Source organism: Nerophis lumbriciformis, linkage group LG04 (assembly GCF_033978685.3).
Source record: "Nerophis lumbriciformis linkage group LG04, RoL_Nlum_v2.1, whole genome shotgun sequence".
In the NCBI taxonomy this organism is placed as follows: Eukaryota; Metazoa; Chordata; class Actinopteri; order Syngnathiformes; family Syngnathidae; genus Nerophis; species Nerophis lumbriciformis.
This window is the reverse complement of record NC_084551.2, coordinates 8263841-8286005: the sequence shown is the minus strand read 5'-3', so window position 1 is coordinate 8286005 and position 22165 is coordinate 8263841. Positions and strand designations below refer to the sequence as shown.

The 22165-nt window shown below is 40.3% G+C and overlaps 1 protein-coding gene across 1 annotated transcript in view; it reads left to right on the top strand.

Moving 5' to 3' along the window:
* Positions 1 to 22165, top strand: part of ascc3 (activating signal cointegrator 1 complex subunit 3) — a 124107-nt gene that overhangs the window by 91223 nt on the left and 10719 nt on the right. Inside the window, exons 27-37 of the mRNA XM_072912956.1 lie at positions 2046 to 2212; positions 8018 to 8163; positions 8808 to 8928; positions 9252 to 9394; positions 12307 to 12444; positions 12587 to 12707; positions 13768 to 13900; positions 14770 to 14895; positions 17697 to 17808; positions 17889 to 18023; positions 20937 to 21161. Coding sequence (XP_072769057.1) covers positions 2046 to 2212; positions 8018 to 8163; positions 8808 to 8928; positions 9252 to 9394; positions 12307 to 12444; positions 12587 to 12707; positions 13768 to 13900; positions 14770 to 14895; positions 17697 to 17808; positions 17889 to 18023; positions 20937 to 21161 — 1567 coding nt within the window. The remainder of the gene's footprint in view (positions 1 to 2045; positions 2213 to 8017; positions 8164 to 8807; positions 8929 to 9251; positions 9395 to 12306; positions 12445 to 12586; positions 12708 to 13767; positions 13901 to 14769; positions 14896 to 17696; positions 17809 to 17888; positions 18024 to 20936; positions 21162 to 22165) is intronic.

Sequence of the window (22165 nt, the reverse complement as noted above, 5' to 3'; positions counted from 1 at the left end):
GGCTAAGCGCTTGACTTAATATCCAAATAAGTACGTCCACCACGCTGTGACATCACAACGTAGCATACCACAAAACCCTGCGAATAGGCATCCAAAACTGCATGCAAGCTTACAAACCCCGTTTCCATATGAGTTGGGAAATTGTGTTAGATGTAAATATAAACGGAATACAATGATTTGCAAATCCTTTTCAACCCATATTCAGTTGAATGCACTACAAAGATGAGATATTTAATCTTCAAACTCATAAACTTTATTTTTTTTTTGCAAATAATAATTAATTTAGAATTTCATGGCTGCAACACGTGCCAAAGTAGTTGGGAAAGGGCATGTTCACCACTGTGTTACATGGCCTTTCCTTTTAACAACACTCAGTAAACGTTTGGGAACTGAGGAGACACATTTTTTAAGCTTCTCAGGTGGAATTCTTTCCCATTCTTGCTTGATGTACAGCTTAAGTTGTTCAACAGTCCGGGGGTCTCCGTTGTGGTATTTTAGGCTTCATAATGTGCCACACATTTTCAATGGGAGACAGGTCTGGACTACAGGCAGGCCAGTCTAGTACCCGCACTCTTTTACTATGAAGCCACGTTGATGTAACACGTGGCTTGGCATTGTCTTGCTGAAATAAGCAGGGGCGTCCATGGTAACGTTGCTTGGATGGCAACATAATGTTGCTCCAACACCTGTATGTACCTTTCAGCATTAATGGCGCCTTCACAGATGTGTAAGTTACCCATGTCTTGGGCACTAATACATCCCCATACCATCACAGATGCTGGCTTTTCAACTTTGCGCCTATAACAATCCGGATGGTTCTTTTCCTCTTTGGTCCGGAGGACACGACGTGTGGACTCGTCAGACCACAGAACACTTTTCCACTTTGTATCAGTCCATCTTAGATGAGCTCAGGCCCAGCGAAGTTGACGGCGTTTCTGGGTGTTGTTGATAAAAGGTTTTCGCCTTGCATAGGAGAGTTTTAACTTGCACTTACAGATGTAGCGACCAACTGTAGTTACTGACAGTGGGTTTCTGAAGTGTTCCTGAGCCCATGTGGTGATATCCTTTACACACGGATGTCACTTGTTGATGCAGTACAGCCTGAGGGATCGAAGGTCACGGGCTTAGCTGCTTACGTGCAGTGATTTCTCCAGATTCTCTGAACCCTTTGATGATATTACGGACCGTAGATGGTGAAATCCCTAAATTCCTTGCAATAGCTGGTTGAGAAAGGTTTTTCTTAAACTGTTCAACAATTTGCTCACGCATTTGTTGACAAAGTGGTGACCCTCGCCCCATCCTTGTTTGTGAATGACTGAGCATTTCATGGAATCTACTTGTATACCCAATCATGGCACCCACCTGTTCCCAATTTGCCTGTTCACCTGTGGGATGTTCCAAATAAGTGTTTGATGAGCATTCCTCAACTTTATCAGTATTTATTGCCACCTTTCCCAACTTCTTTGTCACGTGTTGCTGGCATCAAAGTCTAAAGTTAATGATTATTTGCAAAAAAAATTTTTTTTATCAGTTTGAACATCAAATATGTTGTCTTTGTAGCATATTCAACTGAATATGGGTTGAAAATGATTTGCAAATCATTGTATTCTGTTTATATTTACATCTAACACAATTTCCCAACTCATATGGAAACAAGGTTTGTACATTAAAAAGCATGAACTTTATCCAACATTGTAACAACATTTATAAGTCAGAAAAGACTAAATTCATCAAAGGTCCCCTTTAACTTAAGGTTGACAGGGATAAAATGTATTATATTCCTTCTATGTCCACAACACGATGTTTAGTGTGCAAAACATGTTCACTTGTTTTTATTGCTCACTGGGCTTGAAATGATAACACGGCCAAGCAATCGTACTCAAATTGTGTTATTGTTTAGTATTGGTAGATTTTTTTATTTAAAAACTAATTTGCTTAACATAATTAAATGAGCCACTGCTTTATTCACTGATTATATACATGTTGTTATATTTAGACATAAGCAATCTGAAGTCATTTCTGTCCTCGTTGATATCTGTGTGTAGAGTGGTGGAGTTGACGGGCGATGTGACGCCAGATATGAGATCTATCGCGCAGGCTGACCTCATTGTCACCACGCCTGAGAAGTGGGATGGAGTGAGCAGAAGCTGGCAAAACAGAAGCTATGTTCAGAAAGTAGCGATCTTGATCATTGATGAAATACACCTGCTTGGTAAGTGAATGTTAAAGCATGATGAGTAAGTTTTTTTTGCAATGACTGCACACGTTTTTCTCCTTTTTATGCATTCTAGATTGTAATATTTGTTTTGTACTACACTGCTAACAATGTAACTCATGGGAGTCATCTATTGCACCCATAAAGCTCTCTAAAAAACATCCAAAACCCGCCAACAATACTCCATTTACATGCCGTGACCTGAATATTAACCAGGTATTAGCGATATTAATATTATAAGAAATAACGCAGAGGACCTACTTTTAGCGACGCCTTGATCACAGAGGTAACTAGCTTTTGTGGCTTTTAGAGATGCGCGGTTTGCGGGCACAACCGCGGAGTCCGCGGATTATCCACGGATCGGGCGGATGAAATTTAAAAAAATTAGATTTTATACACGGGTCGGGTCGGGTCGGGTCGGGTCGGGTCGGGCGGTTGAAATAAAAAAAAATTAGATTTTAAATAGATTCAGGCGGGTGGCAGTTAAACCAATTCGGAAATATATATACATAGTTAAATGTTGTTACCCACATACGAAAAACGAGCAGGGACCTGCAGCATATGCCACAACAGAAGAAAAAAAAAAAAAGAGATGGACAATTTTACGGAGCGGAGAAGGCCCCCGACGCCTCGCCGGGGTCCGGGACCGAGGCCCCTTCCCCCGAGAGGGCCCCACCGGGAGCCGTAGCTGAGGCGATCCGCGAGAAGGGCCCGACGCACGTCCAGGGTCACCACCGCGCCCACCGCACCGACACCCCGCCTCGTCCGCCTTCGCCGCGGCCGGCGTCACGCGCAGCAGGTAAGCAGCTTACCTGCCCGCCACCCCCGTGGTCGGGGCCTCGTAACAGGGGTCACTCCGCGCGCTCCGCCCGCGCAGCTTACCTGCCCGCCACCCCTGTTGCCGGGGGCGCGTAACAGGGGTCACTCCGCGCGCAGTGCGCTCACGAAAGGGGTGGGGCTCACCCTGGTTGATATAGACAGCAGGACGGTGGCCATGGACGTCGGAACCCGCTAAGGAGTATGTAACAACCCACCTGCCGAATCAACTAGCCCTGAAAATGGATGGCGCTGGAGCGTTGGGCCCATACCCGGCCGTCGCCGGCAGCGAGACGCACTTGGAGGTGCGCTCAGCGCGGCTCCCATATGATTGCGCACTGGTGTGCGTCTGGGTCGTGACAGCGTGGCACGCGAATGTCTGTCCTGCATTGGATCAGTCTCCTTTCTTTAACAGGCAAAAGCTTTATAACCTCACTAATGCCTTGCATCGTCTATATTAGATATATAACAACGGGCGGGTGCGGGCGGATGGCGGGCGGGTGCGGTTCTGATCAAATGTTACATCGGGTGGATGGCGGATGGTTGACGACTTTCTGATGCGGTTGCGGATGAAATAATTGCCTATCCGCGCATCTCTAGTGGCTTTTGAAATACTGAGCCGGAAAGGTGCTGCATCGCCTTTGAGTTGGTGAACGTTTCTGGTGGATTATAAATTATGCCTTGCGCTTGTATAGTAGAAGTTTGTGGCCATAAGCAGATAAGTTGGTCAATTTTGAAACTCAATGTATTAATAATATTATATAATATTATATAAAATATATATATTTAATATTCAATTTAGCCCCGAAGACATTGCAAAGAATACACAAAAAGACGCTAGTTTGCGACCACCTTTTTTTACCTCAGTGAGAATTATGATTAATTCATCATCTAAACAGTTAACGCCGGTCTTGAGAGTAGACATTGTACAGTGAGTGATTGTTTTATTATGTTCGTAGTTTGTATTTCTTGTTTAGCACCTAGCAATACTGTCACATGATGCTTAGTCTTTTACTAAAGCTGGATCTGCTTATCGCTCGGCTTCTACTTGTAGGTCATCCGCTCTTTACTCAGGCTCAATAATATAAGGTTCTTGATCATCATTTGTTCTAAAGTAGTCGTTGTCTCTGATGAAGTCTGCCATTATTATTAATAGTTGTGTTTTGTTGAAGGAAATAGCAAATATTGTGTTGCATTCTGTGTAATGAAAGTCCCACTTAGAAACGTTCAATTTTGGTTGATTTTTGGCGGTGCCAGTGGACCCAAGCGGTAGTGTTTTGCCTGAAGGAAGATCACATTTCCCATTAGGACCAGCGCATAGCGTCATAAATCATCAGAAACGACTGTCACGTACATACAAACTGACAATAATACCACAACGATTCAGTATGACTGCTCTTTCCACAGTAGTAACCTACATATTTTACTCTAACTTTATATTTGCGGTTTGCAGTCATCGTATTGTTTTTTTCCTTATACAGTACTTTTGAGTTTGATGCATGGCTGATTGTGTCAGTGTGAAACTGCAAACTATCAAGCTGGTGGCTATTTATTGCTACCACGCAAATTTCAACTTTGGAATTATAATTTTGATTTGAACATCGGTGGCGACTTGTCCAGGGTGTGCCCCGCCATCCGCCCGAATGCAGCTGAGATGGGCTCCAGCACCCCCCACGACCCCAAAAGGGACAAGCGGTAGAAATTGGATGGATGGATGGATGGGAGCATCGAAAAGTACTTACCAATCCAGCAGGAACCGAGCCAAGGCAGCATCGGTCGAAAATCCGTCCTTGTCTTTGAGCTCATGTCAGCGAGTGAAAGCCGGGCCAATGTTGATCCTCGACGGTCCTTTTATCCGGGTAGCTTCTCTTTTTCTTTTTTGTCTCCGTAGACAAAACCTCTAGTTTTTTGTTGTTTTGCAGCTTCTGCCATGATAGCAGTAATTACACATAGGCGTTCGCATCTTTGCAACAAATGGGAAAAGGGGAAAGTGACGTATGCCCTAAAGCAGTCTGCACATTTGTAGTTTTTTGAGTGGCAGGGTCCCTGCCACCTTCCTCAAAGTTGCTCAGTGCCATGACCCCTTCAGACGATGACAGAGGTGTCATTCAACTAGTTGTAAGTCGAAATATCCTCCTAAAAGTTATGAAAACATTGTATTTAGGTTGAAAAGTTACTTAGTGCTGCGTTAATGTTCCACTGTAATGCTTAAAATGACAAAAATACTTAAATATTACATGTTATTATGAAAATACATTACACACATACTAACAGGAGTTTGCATGTCCTCCCCGTGACTGCGTGGGTTCCCTCCGGGTACTCCGGCTTCCTCCCACTTCCAAAGACATGCACCTGGGGATAAGTTGATTGGCAACACTAAAATTGGCCCTAGTGTGTGGATGTGAGTGTGAATGTTGTCTGTCTATCTGTGTTGGCCCTGCGATGAGGTGGCGACTTGTCCAGGGTGTACCCCGCCTTCCGCCCGATTGTAGCTGAGATAGGCTCCAGCGCCCCCCGCGACCCCAAAGGGAATAAGCGGTAGAAAATGGATGGATGGATGGACATACTAACAGTGTGTATATAAAACATGGATGGAGGTTTTCGGGTGTGTTTTAAAGCGCTTTCCAGGCGGGATAGATTGAATTCCCATTACCTGCGTTTTTAGCCGTCTACAACAGGCCGTATATTACAAGTTTAGAATGCATAAAAAAGAGAAAAACGTGTTCTTGTCTCACTTAGATATTGTGAATGATGGGCAAAATTCCCCCCAAAAAGTGCAGTTCCCCTTTAATATCTTTGATTACCAGAAACAACACAATAAAACTGGATCGGTTCGCTGCCGAGTGTGAAGCGACTGGGATGAGAATCAGCACCTCCAAGTCTGAGTCCATGGTTCTCACCCGGAAATGGGTGGAGTGCCATCTCCGGGTTGGGGAGGAGACCCTGCCCCAAGTGGAGTAGTTCAAGTACCTCGGACTCTTGTTCACGAGTGAGGGAAGAGTGCATCGTGAGATCGACAGGCGGATCGGTGCGGCGTCTTCAGTAATGCGGACGCTGTATCAATCCGGTGTGGTGAAGAAGGAGCTGAGCCGGAAGGCAAAGCTCTCAATTTCCCGGTCAATCTACGTTCCCATCCTCACCTATGGTCATTCACTTTGGGTTATGACCGAAAGGACAAGATCACGGGTACAAGCGGCCGAAATGAGTTTCCTCCGCCGGGTGGCAGGGCTCTCCCTTAGAGATAGGGTGAGAAGATCTGCCATCCGGGAGGAGCTCAAAGTAAAGCCGCTGTTCCTCCACATCGAGAGAAGCCAGATGAGGTGGTTCAGGCATCTAGTCAGGATGCCACCCGAACGCCTCCCGAGGGAGGTGTTTAGGGCACGTCCGACCGGTAGGAGGCCACAGGGAAGACCCAGGACACGTTGGGAAGACTATGTCTCCCGGCTGGCCTGGGAACGCCTCGGGATCCCCCGGGAAGAGCTGGACGAAGTAGCTGGGGAGAGGGAAGTCTGGGCTTTCCTGCTTAGGCTGCTGCCCCCGCGACCCGACCTTGGCTAAGCGGAAGAAGATGGATGGAAGGATGGAACACAATAAAATATTTGTATGCCGAGTCAGTTAAGCTTTCAATAATAATTGTGAATTTAGATCACAAACTATGATGTTATTAGTCTATACTGTATATTGCTAAGGGTTTCCTTAAATTGTCACTATATATGTGGCGGTGGGGGCGTGATATGACATCACCATATATATGACGATATGATCATTTTAATTGGCAATGATGCATACATTTTCTTCAAAAAGGATAAACAAAGGTTGTATTCATTTAAAAATAAATGTGTTACAGTATTAAGTACCGTATTAGTAATAAAAAAAAATTATCAGGGCATTCAATAGATCACAACTGGATTATTTGGTTTGTCTTAGAAGACGTTCGCCTCTCATTCAAGTAGGCTTCATCAGTTCATGGTCATAGACTTATTAGATCAGTCAGATCTAATCTAGCGGTTGGTGCCAGTACCTCAGTAGGCTTCATCAGTCCATGCTCATAGACGGGGGGGGTTTAGTGCGGACACGACGCAGTCCAATAGTTGTCCAAAGACACACACTTTGTGACACAGCTGCAGCTCTCTAGCCTAAAAGAGGACATGAGTCTTAATGTACAAATGTTGAGATAGTGTGCATTTTGGCGTCTTACCTGCCAGTGAAGCCCTAGCAGAGGCGAACCCACAAGACAGCTTACCTCGACACAGAAGCCCCTGACTCACAACACATGTCCCTGCAAGCACCCAGGCGCATAACGGGCCGCCAATCAAACGGCCATGCAGCATGCGCAAACATCGTCATGCCACAATTCACACTCACATTCATCCCTTAGAACAATTTACAGTCTCCAATGGACCTAACGTGATGTTTTTGGAATGTGGGAGGAAACTGGAGTACACGGAGAAAACCTCACACGCACGTAGAAAACATGCACACGCCTACGATGTCCAAACGGAGGTTTGAAGACTCACACGCCGTAAAGTGGGACATTATTATGGGTAGTAATGTCAAAATGAGGGTAGTTTACACATGCTTCAACGAGAAATGCATTAATGAACTTGAAATACCTTTTTCTCTTTAACTTTCTCCCCTTACTTTTGCTGAGTGTCAGGTGCGCAACCAGCTGCTGGGCTGCTAAAAAGCAATTTGTATGCACATTTTTTGTTGTTGTTGTTGTTGTTATTTCTAAATAAATCATAGAGGAAAATTGTTATTATATTTGTGAGTTTTTTTCCAAACTTAATTTGGCCAAGAGTATGTAAATATTAGACTATATATAGTATATATCATTAAAATGTGTTTTATGTAAAAAAAAACAAAAAAAAAAACTTATTTTCAATGAGTGGCGGCATTTATTTAGTAAGAAAGCGCCACGATCTGTTACATGTAAGGGAAATCCTGTTGTTACCGTTATAATGAGTGTGTTTTATGTGATTCCAGGGGAAGATAGAGGTCCTGTGTTGGAAGTCATCGTCTCCAGGACCAACTTCATCTCCTCCCACACCTCCAAAACTGTTCGAGTAGTTGGTTTGTCTACTGCTCTGGCTAACGCTCGAGACCTTGCTGACTGGCTGGGAATCGTTCAGGTTAGCCGCTCTCAGAAATTTCTATTGTACCCTAAGTATGTGAACATTGCTTTTTTTTTTTAGATTACCTTGATGTATATTCACAGACATCATTGCAAGAGACTGACAATCTATACATTAGGTGGCGGTACTGTAAAACACCTATTAGCATGAATGTGCATCATTCTAACTTTTGCCTCTACTTTTAGGTAGTTTTTATATTTATTTACAAACACATTTTTTGTATAATTGCCTAATTAATTAGTGCAGCCAAAGAAGTGACAGACTGAGCAAGTTCTCTGCCATCATTAATCTGCTTTACTTTCTACGTTTCGTACTGGGCTCCTTGATTTGTAACTCAGCAATTCATTATGAGGGCTTTTAAGACATCTCCATGCACATAAACGGACAAACCACACTGGTTACAGCATCTTTAATCACACTTTGATTTCAATGCTGGTAATATGAATTGAATATTGTGGACATAACAGAGCTTTGACACTGCAGTGTATGTAGCAGCAGTCTGGGCTTCAGTTGCTCACTGACAATGACAGAAAACTTACATTATCACCAGATGGGGCTGAGAAGTGCCAGCTGCTCACATTATACTTTCTGTTTTCCCTTTTTTCTTCCCTCCGCACCCCTTCTTCTCTTGTGTTCGACAGGTCGGTTTGTTTAACTTCCGGCCTTCTGTTCGCCCTGTACCACTGGAAGTTCACATCCATGGATTTCCGGGACAGCACTACTGCCCTCGCATGGCCACCATGAACAAACCAACCTTCCAAGGTGCACCACAGTTTTGAAACCGTGCATAAAATATTTCCTCTGAGATCTAATCATAATCGTATTAAAATAAAACATGACTGAAATTCAGTACCAGCAATGTACTGTATTAGAGGAGGATTTTCCATAGCGTGGATGTAGTTGAACTTCACTTAGCTCACTCATGTCATGTCGTTAATTTGAGCACCAACTAGTTGGGACTGACTCAACAGCGCCTCTGCTGGTTGCAACAATGTACTGCCCATACTTTAGCCTCAAAGAAGTAACACAACACATATATTGCAAAACATAACCTAGACATATGCTATGTTTGCGTATCTTCACAGCAATACGCACCCACTCTCCTGCTAAGCCAGTGCTGATCTTTGTCTCATCCCGACGTCAAACTCGACTGACAGCCCTGGACCTCATTGCATACTTGGCAACCGAAGACAACCCCAAACAATGGCTACATCAGGATGAGAGAGAAGTACTGTCTACGATACATTGATCAGTGATACCACAGCTCATCAATGCATGCCTTATTTAATTACTGTATTTTCCAGGCTATAGAGCGCCCTGGTATTTAAGCCGCAGCCAACAAAGTTTAGAATAAATAAAAGCTTTTACATATATTAGCCACACCGGACTATAAACCCCATACGAAATATACGATACGAAATATTTTGTAAAAGTTTATATACATACTCTTATTGTTTCCAAATGGTGCCTGTCACTGCAGTAAAACGGCTGATCAAACAAAACAGAAGTCATCAATATGAACCCATTAACTGCGGAAGCTAGCTCTCCAATCAGCTAAACAGACTCAACTCCACAGTAATGTCTTGGTAAATTTACGAAACTGAAAATACAAAACAATGCTATTTTAATTAATAACGCTAACACAGACACCTGTAAACGTCTGCTGGCTTAATAACATTACAATAGCACGTACAAATATGCATGAAAACTACTGCAGACATCACAAATGGGATGGTTTAGTAAGTATGACTTGTTTTAGTTGTATTGTAAAACGTATATACACTTGGCGAGACGAATGAAGAATCATTTCAAACGGAAATGCTATGGACAAATAGACAAAACTGGACTTATACTTCCGGTTCAAGGCACGAAACAGGAAGTACATTTTCAACCGGCAGCACCTGCAATGAGCGAACTCGTCCGAAAGATGGCGCCATAGCACAAACAATAACACACATTTTCAGTGTCTCTGTTAGTGTTATATGAAAACTATTAGTTGAATGCAAAATATTATGGACTTTAGAGAATAAGAATACATAAATTAGCCGCACCCTTTTATAAACCGCAGGATGAAAACTATGTGTTGAATACAAAATATTTTGGCTATTAGCATTGTTTTCGGATCTTATAATTTTAGTGCATCATGATAAAAATTGTCATGGAATTGGTTTCTGCTGACAGGCCTATAGGTATTAGGGTTGTACTTTTCCATTTTACACACAGTCATCTGGGCTCGGGGCTTGTATGAATGCTTAGTTTGTTTGCCCAGCAGCTTACTCGGGAAAAACCTAAAGACATGAGTAGCGGCCAGATGCCAGACATTGTAAAGTTTCCAACAATGTACTCGGAGACGTATTCTGAAGATTTGGAATGAAACCTATTTGGCACAACTAAGTATGTGTTATCATAAAACTGAGCCAGCAACATCAAATGTATCCACATTAAATTACACTGACTGACACCAGCAAAATAACTTGTGTGTAGGGATGGGTACCAAATTCTGTACTTTGATAGGCAAAAGTTTGTCTGTACTACCGGTTATTTGTTTAAAATCAAAGAGTGGCATATTTTGATACCTTTGTTGCACTTGACGTCACCTCCGGTTTGCAGAATCGGATTAGACTCAGTCGGACTTCCTCTAGCTAGTAATCTTAGAATTTTCCATGCCAACAAATCAAGTATGCGTGATAGAAAACATTTGAACATACAGCAAAACTCCACTCAATGCTAATTTACATTAAAATAGCCGTAGACATGCTACTGATTAGCATTAGAGATTTTACATGGTAATTTCAACACCTCCAAATTTGGTACTGAAAACTGCAACTAAGATGCACGATACAATCGAACAGCTGGTGTGTAATAAGTACAATACTTACAGTATAAACTCTTGTAGGGCGCAACCAAAGACGAGATTCAGCGTAATGGCAAGACTCCTCCCTGAATAGGCAACATAAGTTAGCCTATACAGTACTGCCATCTAACATCTTGAAATTGCAATTGCAGGCAAAATCTGTTATGTAATAATGAGAGTCAGAAGTGTAAGAAAACAATATGTAACAACTGGACAGCACAGTTATGCTTATCAGTCATACCTGCCAACCCTCCCGGATTTTCCGGGAGACTCCCGAAATTCAGCGCCTCTCCCGAAAACCTCCCGGGACAAATTTTCTCCCGAAAATCTCCCGAAATTCAGGCACACAATATAAACAGCGTACCTGCCCAATCACGTTATAACTGTAGAATGATCGAGGGCGAGTTCTTGGTTTCTTATGTGGGTTAATTGTTAGGCAGTTTCATTAACGTCCTCCCAGTGCGGTAACAACACACAACAACAGCATTTCGTCTACCATAAAGCAGTTCGTCTGCCGTAAACAGCAATGTTGTGACACTCTTAAACAGGACAATACTGCCATCTAGTGCATTTGATGAAAGCACTTTTTGCGTGCCACACAGCAATGCATCATCAGTGAGGGCGTTCAGCATGGTTAGAAAAATAGTGACAAATAGAACAAGGATGGACAATTCAACCCTTAACTCAACAATGAGTAGATGAGTGTTATGTGTGTGTATAGGTGTAAATAAATGAACACTGAAATTCAAGTATTTCTTTTATATATATATATATATATATATATATATATATATATATATATATATATATATATATATCAAATACTTGACTTAGTATTTCTTGTATATATATATATATATATATATATATATGAAATACTTGACTTGGTGAATCCTAGCTGTAAATATACTCCTCCCCTCTTAACCACGCCCCCAACCACGCCCCCCGCCCCCCACCTCCCGAAATCGGAGGTCTCAAGGTTGGCAAGTATGTTATCAGTTCACTGTAAAATGTTAAATGAGAAAAATGATTTCATCATAGAACAAATTAACATTTATCAACACATGAACACACACAAAAGTACCGAAAATTGTAATGGTTGAGAACCGATATCGATTCCCAGGACCGGGAATTGGAACTGTATTGATTCACATGTGAATAGTACCCACACCTACTTGTGTGTGAGCTTTCTGTGTATGAAATAATTATTGTCTCCCAGCATTGTCTTCGCTATTCATGGTTTCACCTTGGCTTTCAGTTATTTTTTATTGGGTTTGCGTCTTTAGATTGAGGACATCATCGCCACAGTACGAGATTCTAACTTGAAGCTAACTCTGGCCTTTGGAATCGGGATGCACCACGCTGGCTTGCACGAGCGAGACAGGAGGACCGTGGAGGAACTGTTTGTCAACTGCAAGATCCAGGTACAACCTTACTGTGTTTGCACCAGGTTTGATTTAAAAACTCAAGCACAAAGTGATTGTTTTTACTGTTGTACAGTATATTTATTTGTTAAGTGTTTACTATTGTCTTTGAATCTCAGTACTAATCTTGTCTTTTTTTCAGGTTTTGATTGCAACAAGCACTCTGGCTTGGGGAGTAAACTTTCCTGCTCATCTGGTGGTTGTTAAAGGAACTGAATACTACGATGGAAAAACAAGACGATACGTGGACTACCCCATAACAGGTTTGCGCAGCTTAAGTCTGTCATCCTTGTATATTAGACTTAGATTTAGACTTCCTTTATTGTCATTCAAATTTGAACTTTACAGTACAGCTAGGAACAACATTTCGTTGAATTAGCTCGTGGTAGTGCAGGATAAAAGAGCAATAAGGTGCAGAGTGTTTGCATTTACAAAAGAAGGTGCAGATATAAATAGATTACTGTACAGATAAATATGATGCACTTTTGCATATGCATCCATGTTTACGGATGTATGGTATATTGTCTTTATAGTCCAGCGAGTTAATTAAAAGGGAATTATTATTATTATTATTATTATTATTATTATTACACCTGTGTACAGTTGCTATTAAAGGTTCCCAACCCTGTTTTATAAAGTTGTTTAAGTTCTTAAATGTTTCACGTAAAAAAGAAGGACATGATTGTCTGAGATATACAGTATGCTACATATTTTTACTGCAGCCGCAGTACATTGACAATATTATAGTCTTGAATACTGTATATTCTTATACACTTCGTATTGGCAGTGCTCTGCCACATGCAACTTCCAACAATGACCCTGACTATGGGTTATACTTGTATAGCGCTTTTCTACCTTTTTTTTAAGGAACTCAAAGCGCTTTGACAATATTTCCACATTCACCCATTAACACACACATTCACACACTGATGACTATATTTGCGTAGGTAGCAGAGGTCCAAGTCAAAGGTCTACCTGTTCTGCTTTAGCACTGTGCCACACACTTCCAGTCTAAAGTTGAAGATATCTATCGAAGCAGGAACCCTTATGGTTTCAAATTATATAGTGTGAGGACAATTAGATTTGACTGATTCTTTTGTTGTTGTCACTTAAACTACGTCCATTATACCTGTCCTGTCAATCAGGGGACAGTGCTCCATTCTTGCTGTCAGATCTGACAGCTCACATGGCAGTGGAATGTATTACAAATGTATTAAACCAGTGTTTATCTTCATAACCTTTTTTTATTTGGAAGCAATGAATTCCTGCACTGTATGTATGGAGTCAGACTGTAGACCTGAGGTGTTTCGATTTTTTGTTTAGATGTTTTGCAGATGATGGGCCGAGCAGGTCGCCCTCAGTTTGATGACCAGGGCAAAGCAGTTATTCTTGTCCATGACATCAAAAAAGATTTCTACAAGAAATTTCTTTACGAGCCTTTCCCAGTGGAGTCCAGGTGAGTAATCTTGAATGTTTACAGTTCATCTTGGCAAGGGATTTTCTTGTCCAGTGTTTCTCAAATAGTGAGTTTGGAAGCCCTGGGGGGGTCGCGAGCGGCAGGGAAGATTTGTTTTAATTTACTACACTCTAGTATTTAAACTCGATACACAAGCCTGCAGCTAGGTGGCAGCAGTATTCAATCTAAACAACAGGCTCCCTGTTTCTGTTGTAGTTAGTACACAGTAATAGACAAGCACAAAGCTAAAGGATGTGAAGACATGGATTGTGGATTGTTCTTCTTGTAATTCAGCTAATGTGATCAAATATTTCCCTTGGGGGATCAATAGTTTGTTGAAGTCTAAGAGAAGTTTTTTTATAAGAATGAAAAGAAAAAAGGATTCCTTGGCGGAATATATAAAAAATGTAACTTGTTACAGGTAGATAAATTATTATTATCAAGTTATCAATAGTAATTCAAATCAGATGGGTCACAGAAAAAACATTCTGTCCCTCTTGGGCGTCATGAAAATAATTGAGATGAACTGCCAAATAATCATAATATTTGGGCTGTTTAAATTCATAATAATCTGCACTTCTCTTTAGTAATGTGAGTAAAGGCTTTAAGAATAATATATTTATGTACAACATTGTATATTATCTGAACATGCAGTTTGTCAAGTATTTGTTAAAAAGACTGGGTTTTTTTCATAACAAATATTGATGTAATTGATAAAACCACCTCCTTACGGCTCATAACTTTTTCATTTTGGGATTAGGTAAATCTTAATGTGAGGCTTTGATTTAAAACTATTGTATCTGCACTATATAGATTATATGAACGAGGCTTACTGTGAAAGGTAATTGATGTATTGTTGTTTTCTGTAGCCTCCTCAGTGTGTTGTCAGACCACCTGAATGCTGAGATTGCTGCTGGAACCATTTTGTCAAAGCAGGATGCAATGGACTACATCACCTGGACGTACTTTTTCAGACGATTGGTGATGAACCCCAGGTTAGGATCTGCTACATACGTCACACACTGTTTGCAACAGCCACAACTGTTCCTCACAAAATTAAAATCAAATAATTACTACTAAACTCATGCGCTGCCCTTGCCGCTTATTACAAACTGTGCTGATCATCGCTGCCTGTTTGCAATACATTTCAAATCAAATCAAATCAAATCAACTTTATTTATAAAGCACATTTAAAATTTACCACAGGGGTAGCCAAAGTGCTGTACAATGGGCAGGTTAAAAGATAATACGAGTACCAAGCAAACACAATGCAACACAAACAAAACACGATAAAAAATAAATAAATAAAATAGAATAAATAAAAACATAAAAACAGGTTCACAGCATGTGTATTATGGGGCGCCATTGCAGGATGGATATCACTCAGTGTTAAAAGCCATGGAATAAAAGTATGTTTTTAAGAGAGATTTAAAAACAGGAAGAGAGGAGGCTTGTCTAATACTCAGAGGTAGGTCGTTCCAGAGCTTGGGAGCAGCAGCGGCGAAAGCTCTGTCACCTCTATGCTTCAGCCTTGTGTCAGGGACCGTCAACAGCAGCTGGATCGGGTGGGGCAGTAAGGCTGAAGGAGGTCGGAGAGATAGGTTGGCGCGAGGTTGTTTAGACATTTAAAAACAAATAAAAGGAGTTTAAAATTGATTCGATAACGCACAGGGAGCCAGTGAAGGGACGCTAATATAGGGGTGATGTGCTCACGTCTGCGGGTCTGTGTTAGCAGACGAGCAGCAGAGTTCTGCACGAGCTGCAGGCGGGCGAGGGAGGCCTGGCTAATGCCTACATACAGGGCGTTGCAGTAGTCAAGACGAGTCGAGATAAAGGCGTGGATTAATTTCTCGAGATCATGTCCTGATAGAAGCGGTTTCACTTTCGCTATTTGGCGTAATTGATAAAAGCTTTTTTGAACGACGCTGCTGATTTGTTTTTCGAATTTAAAATCTGAGTCGAACTTTGTAGTTGTTTTGCCAAGCATTATTCCCACCCTCACCATATTGTATGTTTGATTGACTACATATTTTGGGCTGTATTTCCTCTTTAATTGTAAGTATGAGTGTGATGTATTTGCATCAAGTTAACTCATTTAACCTTTTATATTGAATGTAAGATCCCCCAACCTAATTTATATCTTAATTTGGTTGCTTTGATTCTCCATTAATGACACAAAGACTGTGTTTGCCCACGTGCTTAGCGGTATCCACCGGCCCACTCAAGAAAGTCAAGTAAATTGTATTCTCTGTAGTGCTAAAATCCGCGCAGAGGAAATTTCACCACAATTATCATAGGAATTGAGTCTTGACTTTGTCCTTTTATTCAACTAAAGAAAAAGCCTTATATAATGTATCATATTTACATGACAGTATCTAATATCTGTCTTTGTACAGTTTTACAATTCTCTATCGTGCACGGTAAAGCATGCTCCAACAGACGCTTTCAATATACACTTTAAACAATTGTTCAGTTTTATTTAGTAAAGTTTCAGTTCCCCAATATATAGCTGACATTACTTATATCACTTAATGGTACGCTGCATTTTTATTCAAGTTTCATTTATGAATCTATATTCATGTGTCTATATTTTGAAACTTCTGATTAAATAATAAATAAATAAAGGAGCATGTGCGATCAAAATAAATAGTGATTAATATGCGTTTATACGTGATTATTGCGATAATTTTTTTGTGTTAAATCACATGCGTTGACGTAGTTGACAGCCCTATTTGTAACCCTATTTCTAATGAGCACAAACGTGTTTTCTTTCCTTTGTAACTGAGCTACTGTGTGGAACAATTTCCCTTGTGGATCAATAACGTTTGTCTAAGTTAATCACACTGCTTAATCACAATTGAATACATTAAATCAGTTGTTTGTCTTTGTCATGAGCCTTCGTGACAGTTTTTGGATGTGATGTTTGTCCTGTGCATGGTGTTATTTATTTTCTAGTGCTATTTCTTGTTTCCACTTCCTGTGTGCTTTCATTTAATGTCACTGCACCTCTGGCCTAAGCGATGTCTCCCTCACCTGGTTGGCAATCAGGCTGCTTTATATGCCAGCCCTGTCCTTAGACGGGGATGGATCATTTCATTGTGTAGTGGTTTTCTGCAACCTCTGCTACACTGTTTTGTATCCCTGTGTTGTATTATGTTTTGTGTGCGCTTGCTCGCTGCACTGGTTTATTAAAAATACTGATTACCTGCATTCGGGCTGCTATTCTCTGCATCTTGGGATCACGCTGCAAGCAGCGTGTCCCTGCTCTTGACACGATAGCTTAATTAAAAACAATATATATAAATATAAAAAAAGACTTCAATATTTTGACACAAATAAAAAAAAATTGTGAGAATGACATACATAAACATTTCTAAAATGTTTCACTTAAATGTATGTCACTTACTTTCCCAAAACTTGGTAACAGTGTTATCTTAAGTCCAGTCAGGGTGTATTTTTTATTTTTTTTCACATGCATAGTTAACAGCCCTGTTTGTAACCCTATTTCTAACGAGCACAAATGTTTTTTCTACAGTTCCGTTTAACTTGCCATGGACACACTATTTCAAATTCAACTACAAAATAACACTCAATGGTGACTTTGCATTAAGCAGAATGGCTAACAAAAGGGTACATTTACATTTAAAACCAATAAAGGCAACCCGGTAATTAAATAAATTCCCAAATAGTTTACTTTTTACTTAAAATGTGTCCTCCTAATGCATTATAATCTACACAGTTAATAGTCAGAATATCCAAACTGACTTCAACTGAACAATTTTCAATATTTGTTCAGCTATTACAGTTTAGAAGACATCAGCCATGATTCCATTAATAAATTCCTCTCCAACCTGGTGGAAAGGAGCCTGCGGGACTTGGAGTGCTCCTACTGCATTGAGATAAAAGAGGTGTGTGCTTTTGTTGATAAATACTAATGTGTTTCATTTTCTGGCTTAAAACTTGACTTGATATGTTTATGATGCTCTAGGACGACCGAGCGATTCAGCCTCTGACTTATGGTCGCATTGGTTCATATTACTACCTGAAGCACGAGACCATCCGCTTGTTTAAAGAAAGACTGAGGGCCGAGCTTGCCATCAAGGATATTCTCTCCATTCTGACAGTGAGTTAACAACTTTTATGTATTTTTCTGTCTTCAAACACCAATATACATGTGATCATCGGGAGAAAAATGTGTGTGCAGTGTTATATCAATTTAGGGTGTGAAACACCTCTTAAAATGGCTTCACATTGTGAGCCCAACACAACATACTGACAAGAACACTTGTGTCCAATTCATTGCCCTGGGCCTAGATCTGGCCTGCCACATCGTTTCTTATGGCCAGTGAATAATGTACATCAATAAAGTACTTCATATTTTTTACTTTATGTATTCTTTCAAATTTGACACAAATAAATTAATGTATTGCATGCAGTTTAATATTATCTGATCATGCAATAAACATGCTCTAAACTTTTGTTTTTTGTTCAAATAGAAATAAATACTCCAATATATGCATATCACCTTGTCTTATGATTTTGAAGCAAGTTAATCCATCATTTTTTAATGTAAAAATATAATAGTTAAATGCTTAGGGAAATGTATAATATCATCATGAGGTGATTATACTTTATATGCATATATATTCACTGTTACAAACAGCCCTTTTTGGAAGCCATAACTGCCATTTGGCCCTCACCAAACAGGAGTTTGACACCCAGATTTGAAGTCCCAAGTTAAAAAAATAAATAAAATATATATTTATTTAATTTTTTTCATTATTGTGTTTTCAAATCTGTCCTTTCTTATCCATTTCTACCGCTTGTTATTCTCGGTGTCTCCTAGCCACTCAGGGAAATTGTATACTAAAACATATACTATAACGTGACTAAATCGCGAAGTATATATATATATATATATATATGTATGTATGTATGTATGTATGTGTGTATGTGTGTATATATGTGTCCCGACGGGATCACCACCTTATCGTGGTGGGGCACTTTGCGCGTCTCCATGACCCCTAGAGCTATGTCGGCTGGAGTCTTGTACTCCTGGCAGGGTTACCCAAGCCGAACAGGTCGAAGGGTAGAGTCCAGACTAAGAGTGATCCCGAAGACCTCAACGGTGGAGCAGGCAGAAGATGGTGGCAGTGAGAAGCACCACAATGGCTGTAAAAGCGGACGAAGGCTAAGGGAGCACACCCTGACAGAAAAGCAAGCTGGTGGCGGCAAACTTTGAGGCGGTTTCCCAAAAACCTGGATTCCGGCAGCTTCCTGCAGTTGTAAGAAGATGCCGGTCGTCTAGGGTCTCCCTTGCCACTGGAACGATCTTCTTACAATCAAGGTAGTGGCGTTGGGAAAAGCGCACCCCTCATGCCACTCTAAAAACCATCATTGCGCAGGTATCTTCTTTACCTGAGTCTCCGCAGACTCATAAATAAAAGAAGATGGTCATCATCGAATCGATGGACAACCATAAGCAAGCAAGCAATATATATATATATATATGTGTGTATGTATATATATATGTGTATGTATATATATTTATATGTGTGTATGTATATATATATATGTGTATGTATATATATATTTATATATATATATATATGTATATATATATATATATATATATATATATATATATACCTGTGTGTGTGTGTATGTATATACATATGTATATATATACATGTATATATGTTTGTGTACATATATATATGTATATATATATATATATGTATATATATATACACATATATATGTGTGTATATATATGTATGTATATATATATATATATATATATATATATATATATACATATGTATATATACTGTATGTATATATATATATATATATATATATATATATATATATATATATATATATACATTAATGTCCTCACAGATTTGCAATTTTTTGCAAAAATAAAAACAACAGAAAGTGATATTCTAGTCCAAGGGTCCCCAAACTTTTTGACTTGAGGGCCGCGATGGGTTAAAACAATTTGGCCGGGGGCCGGGCTGTGTATATATATATATATATATATATATATATATATATATATACATATACATATATGTATGTATATATATATGTATATATATATATTTTTTTTATTTTTTTTTTTATTTATTTATTTATTTTTTTATTTTTTTTGGGCCGGGGGCCGGGCTGTATATATATATATATATACATACACAGCCCGGCCCCCGGCCAAATTGTTTTTTATATATATATATATACAGCCCAGCCCCCGGCCAAATTGTTATATCTATATATATATATATATATATATATATATATATATATATACATATATATATATATATATATATATATATATATATATATATATATATATATATATACACAGCCCGGCCCCCGGCCAAATTGTTTTAACCCATCGCGGCCCCCAAGTCAAAAAGTTTGGGGACCCCTGGACTAGAATATCACTTTCTGTTGTTTTTATTTTTGCAAAAAATTGCAAATCTGTGAGGACATTAATGTGCAAGGATCCACTAATCTTTGTTCATCGAATGATTCAGCTGCATGTTTATTCAGTTCGTACTTTGTCACTGCGTCAAAGCTTTAATTTGTCAAATTGGTTCCTTTGAGAGGGGAGCGATGCCAAGTGTATTACTGTAGCTCTTTAATGGTGTTAAATAGGCTTTACATTCCCTTAAAACTGGGTTGTCCAAACCACGGCCCTCGGGCATCTTCAATTTGGCCTGCGAGACGATGGCATGGGTTCAATGTCAATTAGCAACTTGCACAAGGCATTTTCATATTAAATATAAATACACAGGGTACAACAAGTGGCAATTTGTCATCATCTTGTGGACGATGTAAGAAACTCAGGCCAGTGACCATGAAAATAACTACCAATGAGACATGATGATCTACAAGCATCACCTGCCATAAGTGTTAGTGTAATTGTGGGAAATAGCATTATTTTCCAACTAAGAATAGGTAAACTAGCGATAATGAGCTGGGAAATAATAACAAATGTTTGACATGTTCAATGTCTGTCTCTTAGGATGCAGAAGAGTATGCAGAACTGCCTGTGAGACACAATGAAGACCAACTCAACAGCCAGCTGGCTCAACAGCTCCCCCTGGAGGTCAACCCTCACTCCTATGACAGTGCTCACACAAAGACGCACTTGCTGTTGCAGGCTCACTTTAGCCATGCTCAGCTACCATGCAGCGACTACACAACTGACACCAAGACCGTTCTGGACAACGCCATTCGGATCTGTCAGGTATGTGCGGTCAAATTTAAGTCATATACAATATATCGTTGTGATTCACTCAGATGTCAGAAGAAAATACATAATGGTGTCTCTAGTCAGGTCTACTTAGTTCTGAAGCAAAAACAAATGTCAATGTGATATATGTACAGTATCTGTACAGCAAGAGGATATTTGAGTAAATGTTTTATTATCATTTTTCTACCACATAATATATTGTGAGGATCAGTTTTAAACGAGAATCAATTCTGAATCAAATCGTCACCCTAAGAATCAGAATTGAATCGTGAGTTGTTGTGGGATTCATATCCCTACTCGGGTTGTACGGTCTACCGGTGCTAATTATGTACCGCAGTACTAATGTATTAAAAACGGTACCATACTGCTTTTGAAAAATACAGGTTTTTTTTTTTCGTCGACATGATGTGTGCTGTGGTGACAATGCTGGCATACAAGCCGCAGCGCATTTTAGTCAACGTACACTAGAGATGCGCGGATAGGCAATTATTTCATCCGCAACCGCATCAGAAAGTCGTCAACCATCCGCAATCCACCCGATCTAACATTTGATCAGAACCGCATCCGCCCGCACCCGCCCGTTGTTATATATCTAATATAGACGATGCAAGGCATTAGTGAGGTTATAAAGCTTTTGCCTATTAAAGAAAGGAGACTGATCCAATGCAGCACAGACATTCGCGTGCCACGCTGTCACGACCCAGACGCACACCAGTGCGCAATCATTTGGGAGCCGCGCTGAGCGCACCTCCAAGCGCGTCTCGCTGCCGGCGACGGCCGGGTATATGGGCCCGACGCTCCAGAACCATCCATTTTCAGGGCTAGTTGATTCGGCAGGTGGGTTGTTACACACTCCTTAGCGGGTTCCAACTTCCATGGCCACCGTCCTGCTGTCTATATCAACCAGGGTGAGCCCCACCCCTTTCGTGAGCGCACTGCGCGCGGAGTGACCCCTGTTACGCGCCCCCGGCAACAGGGGTGGCGGGCAGGTAAGCTGC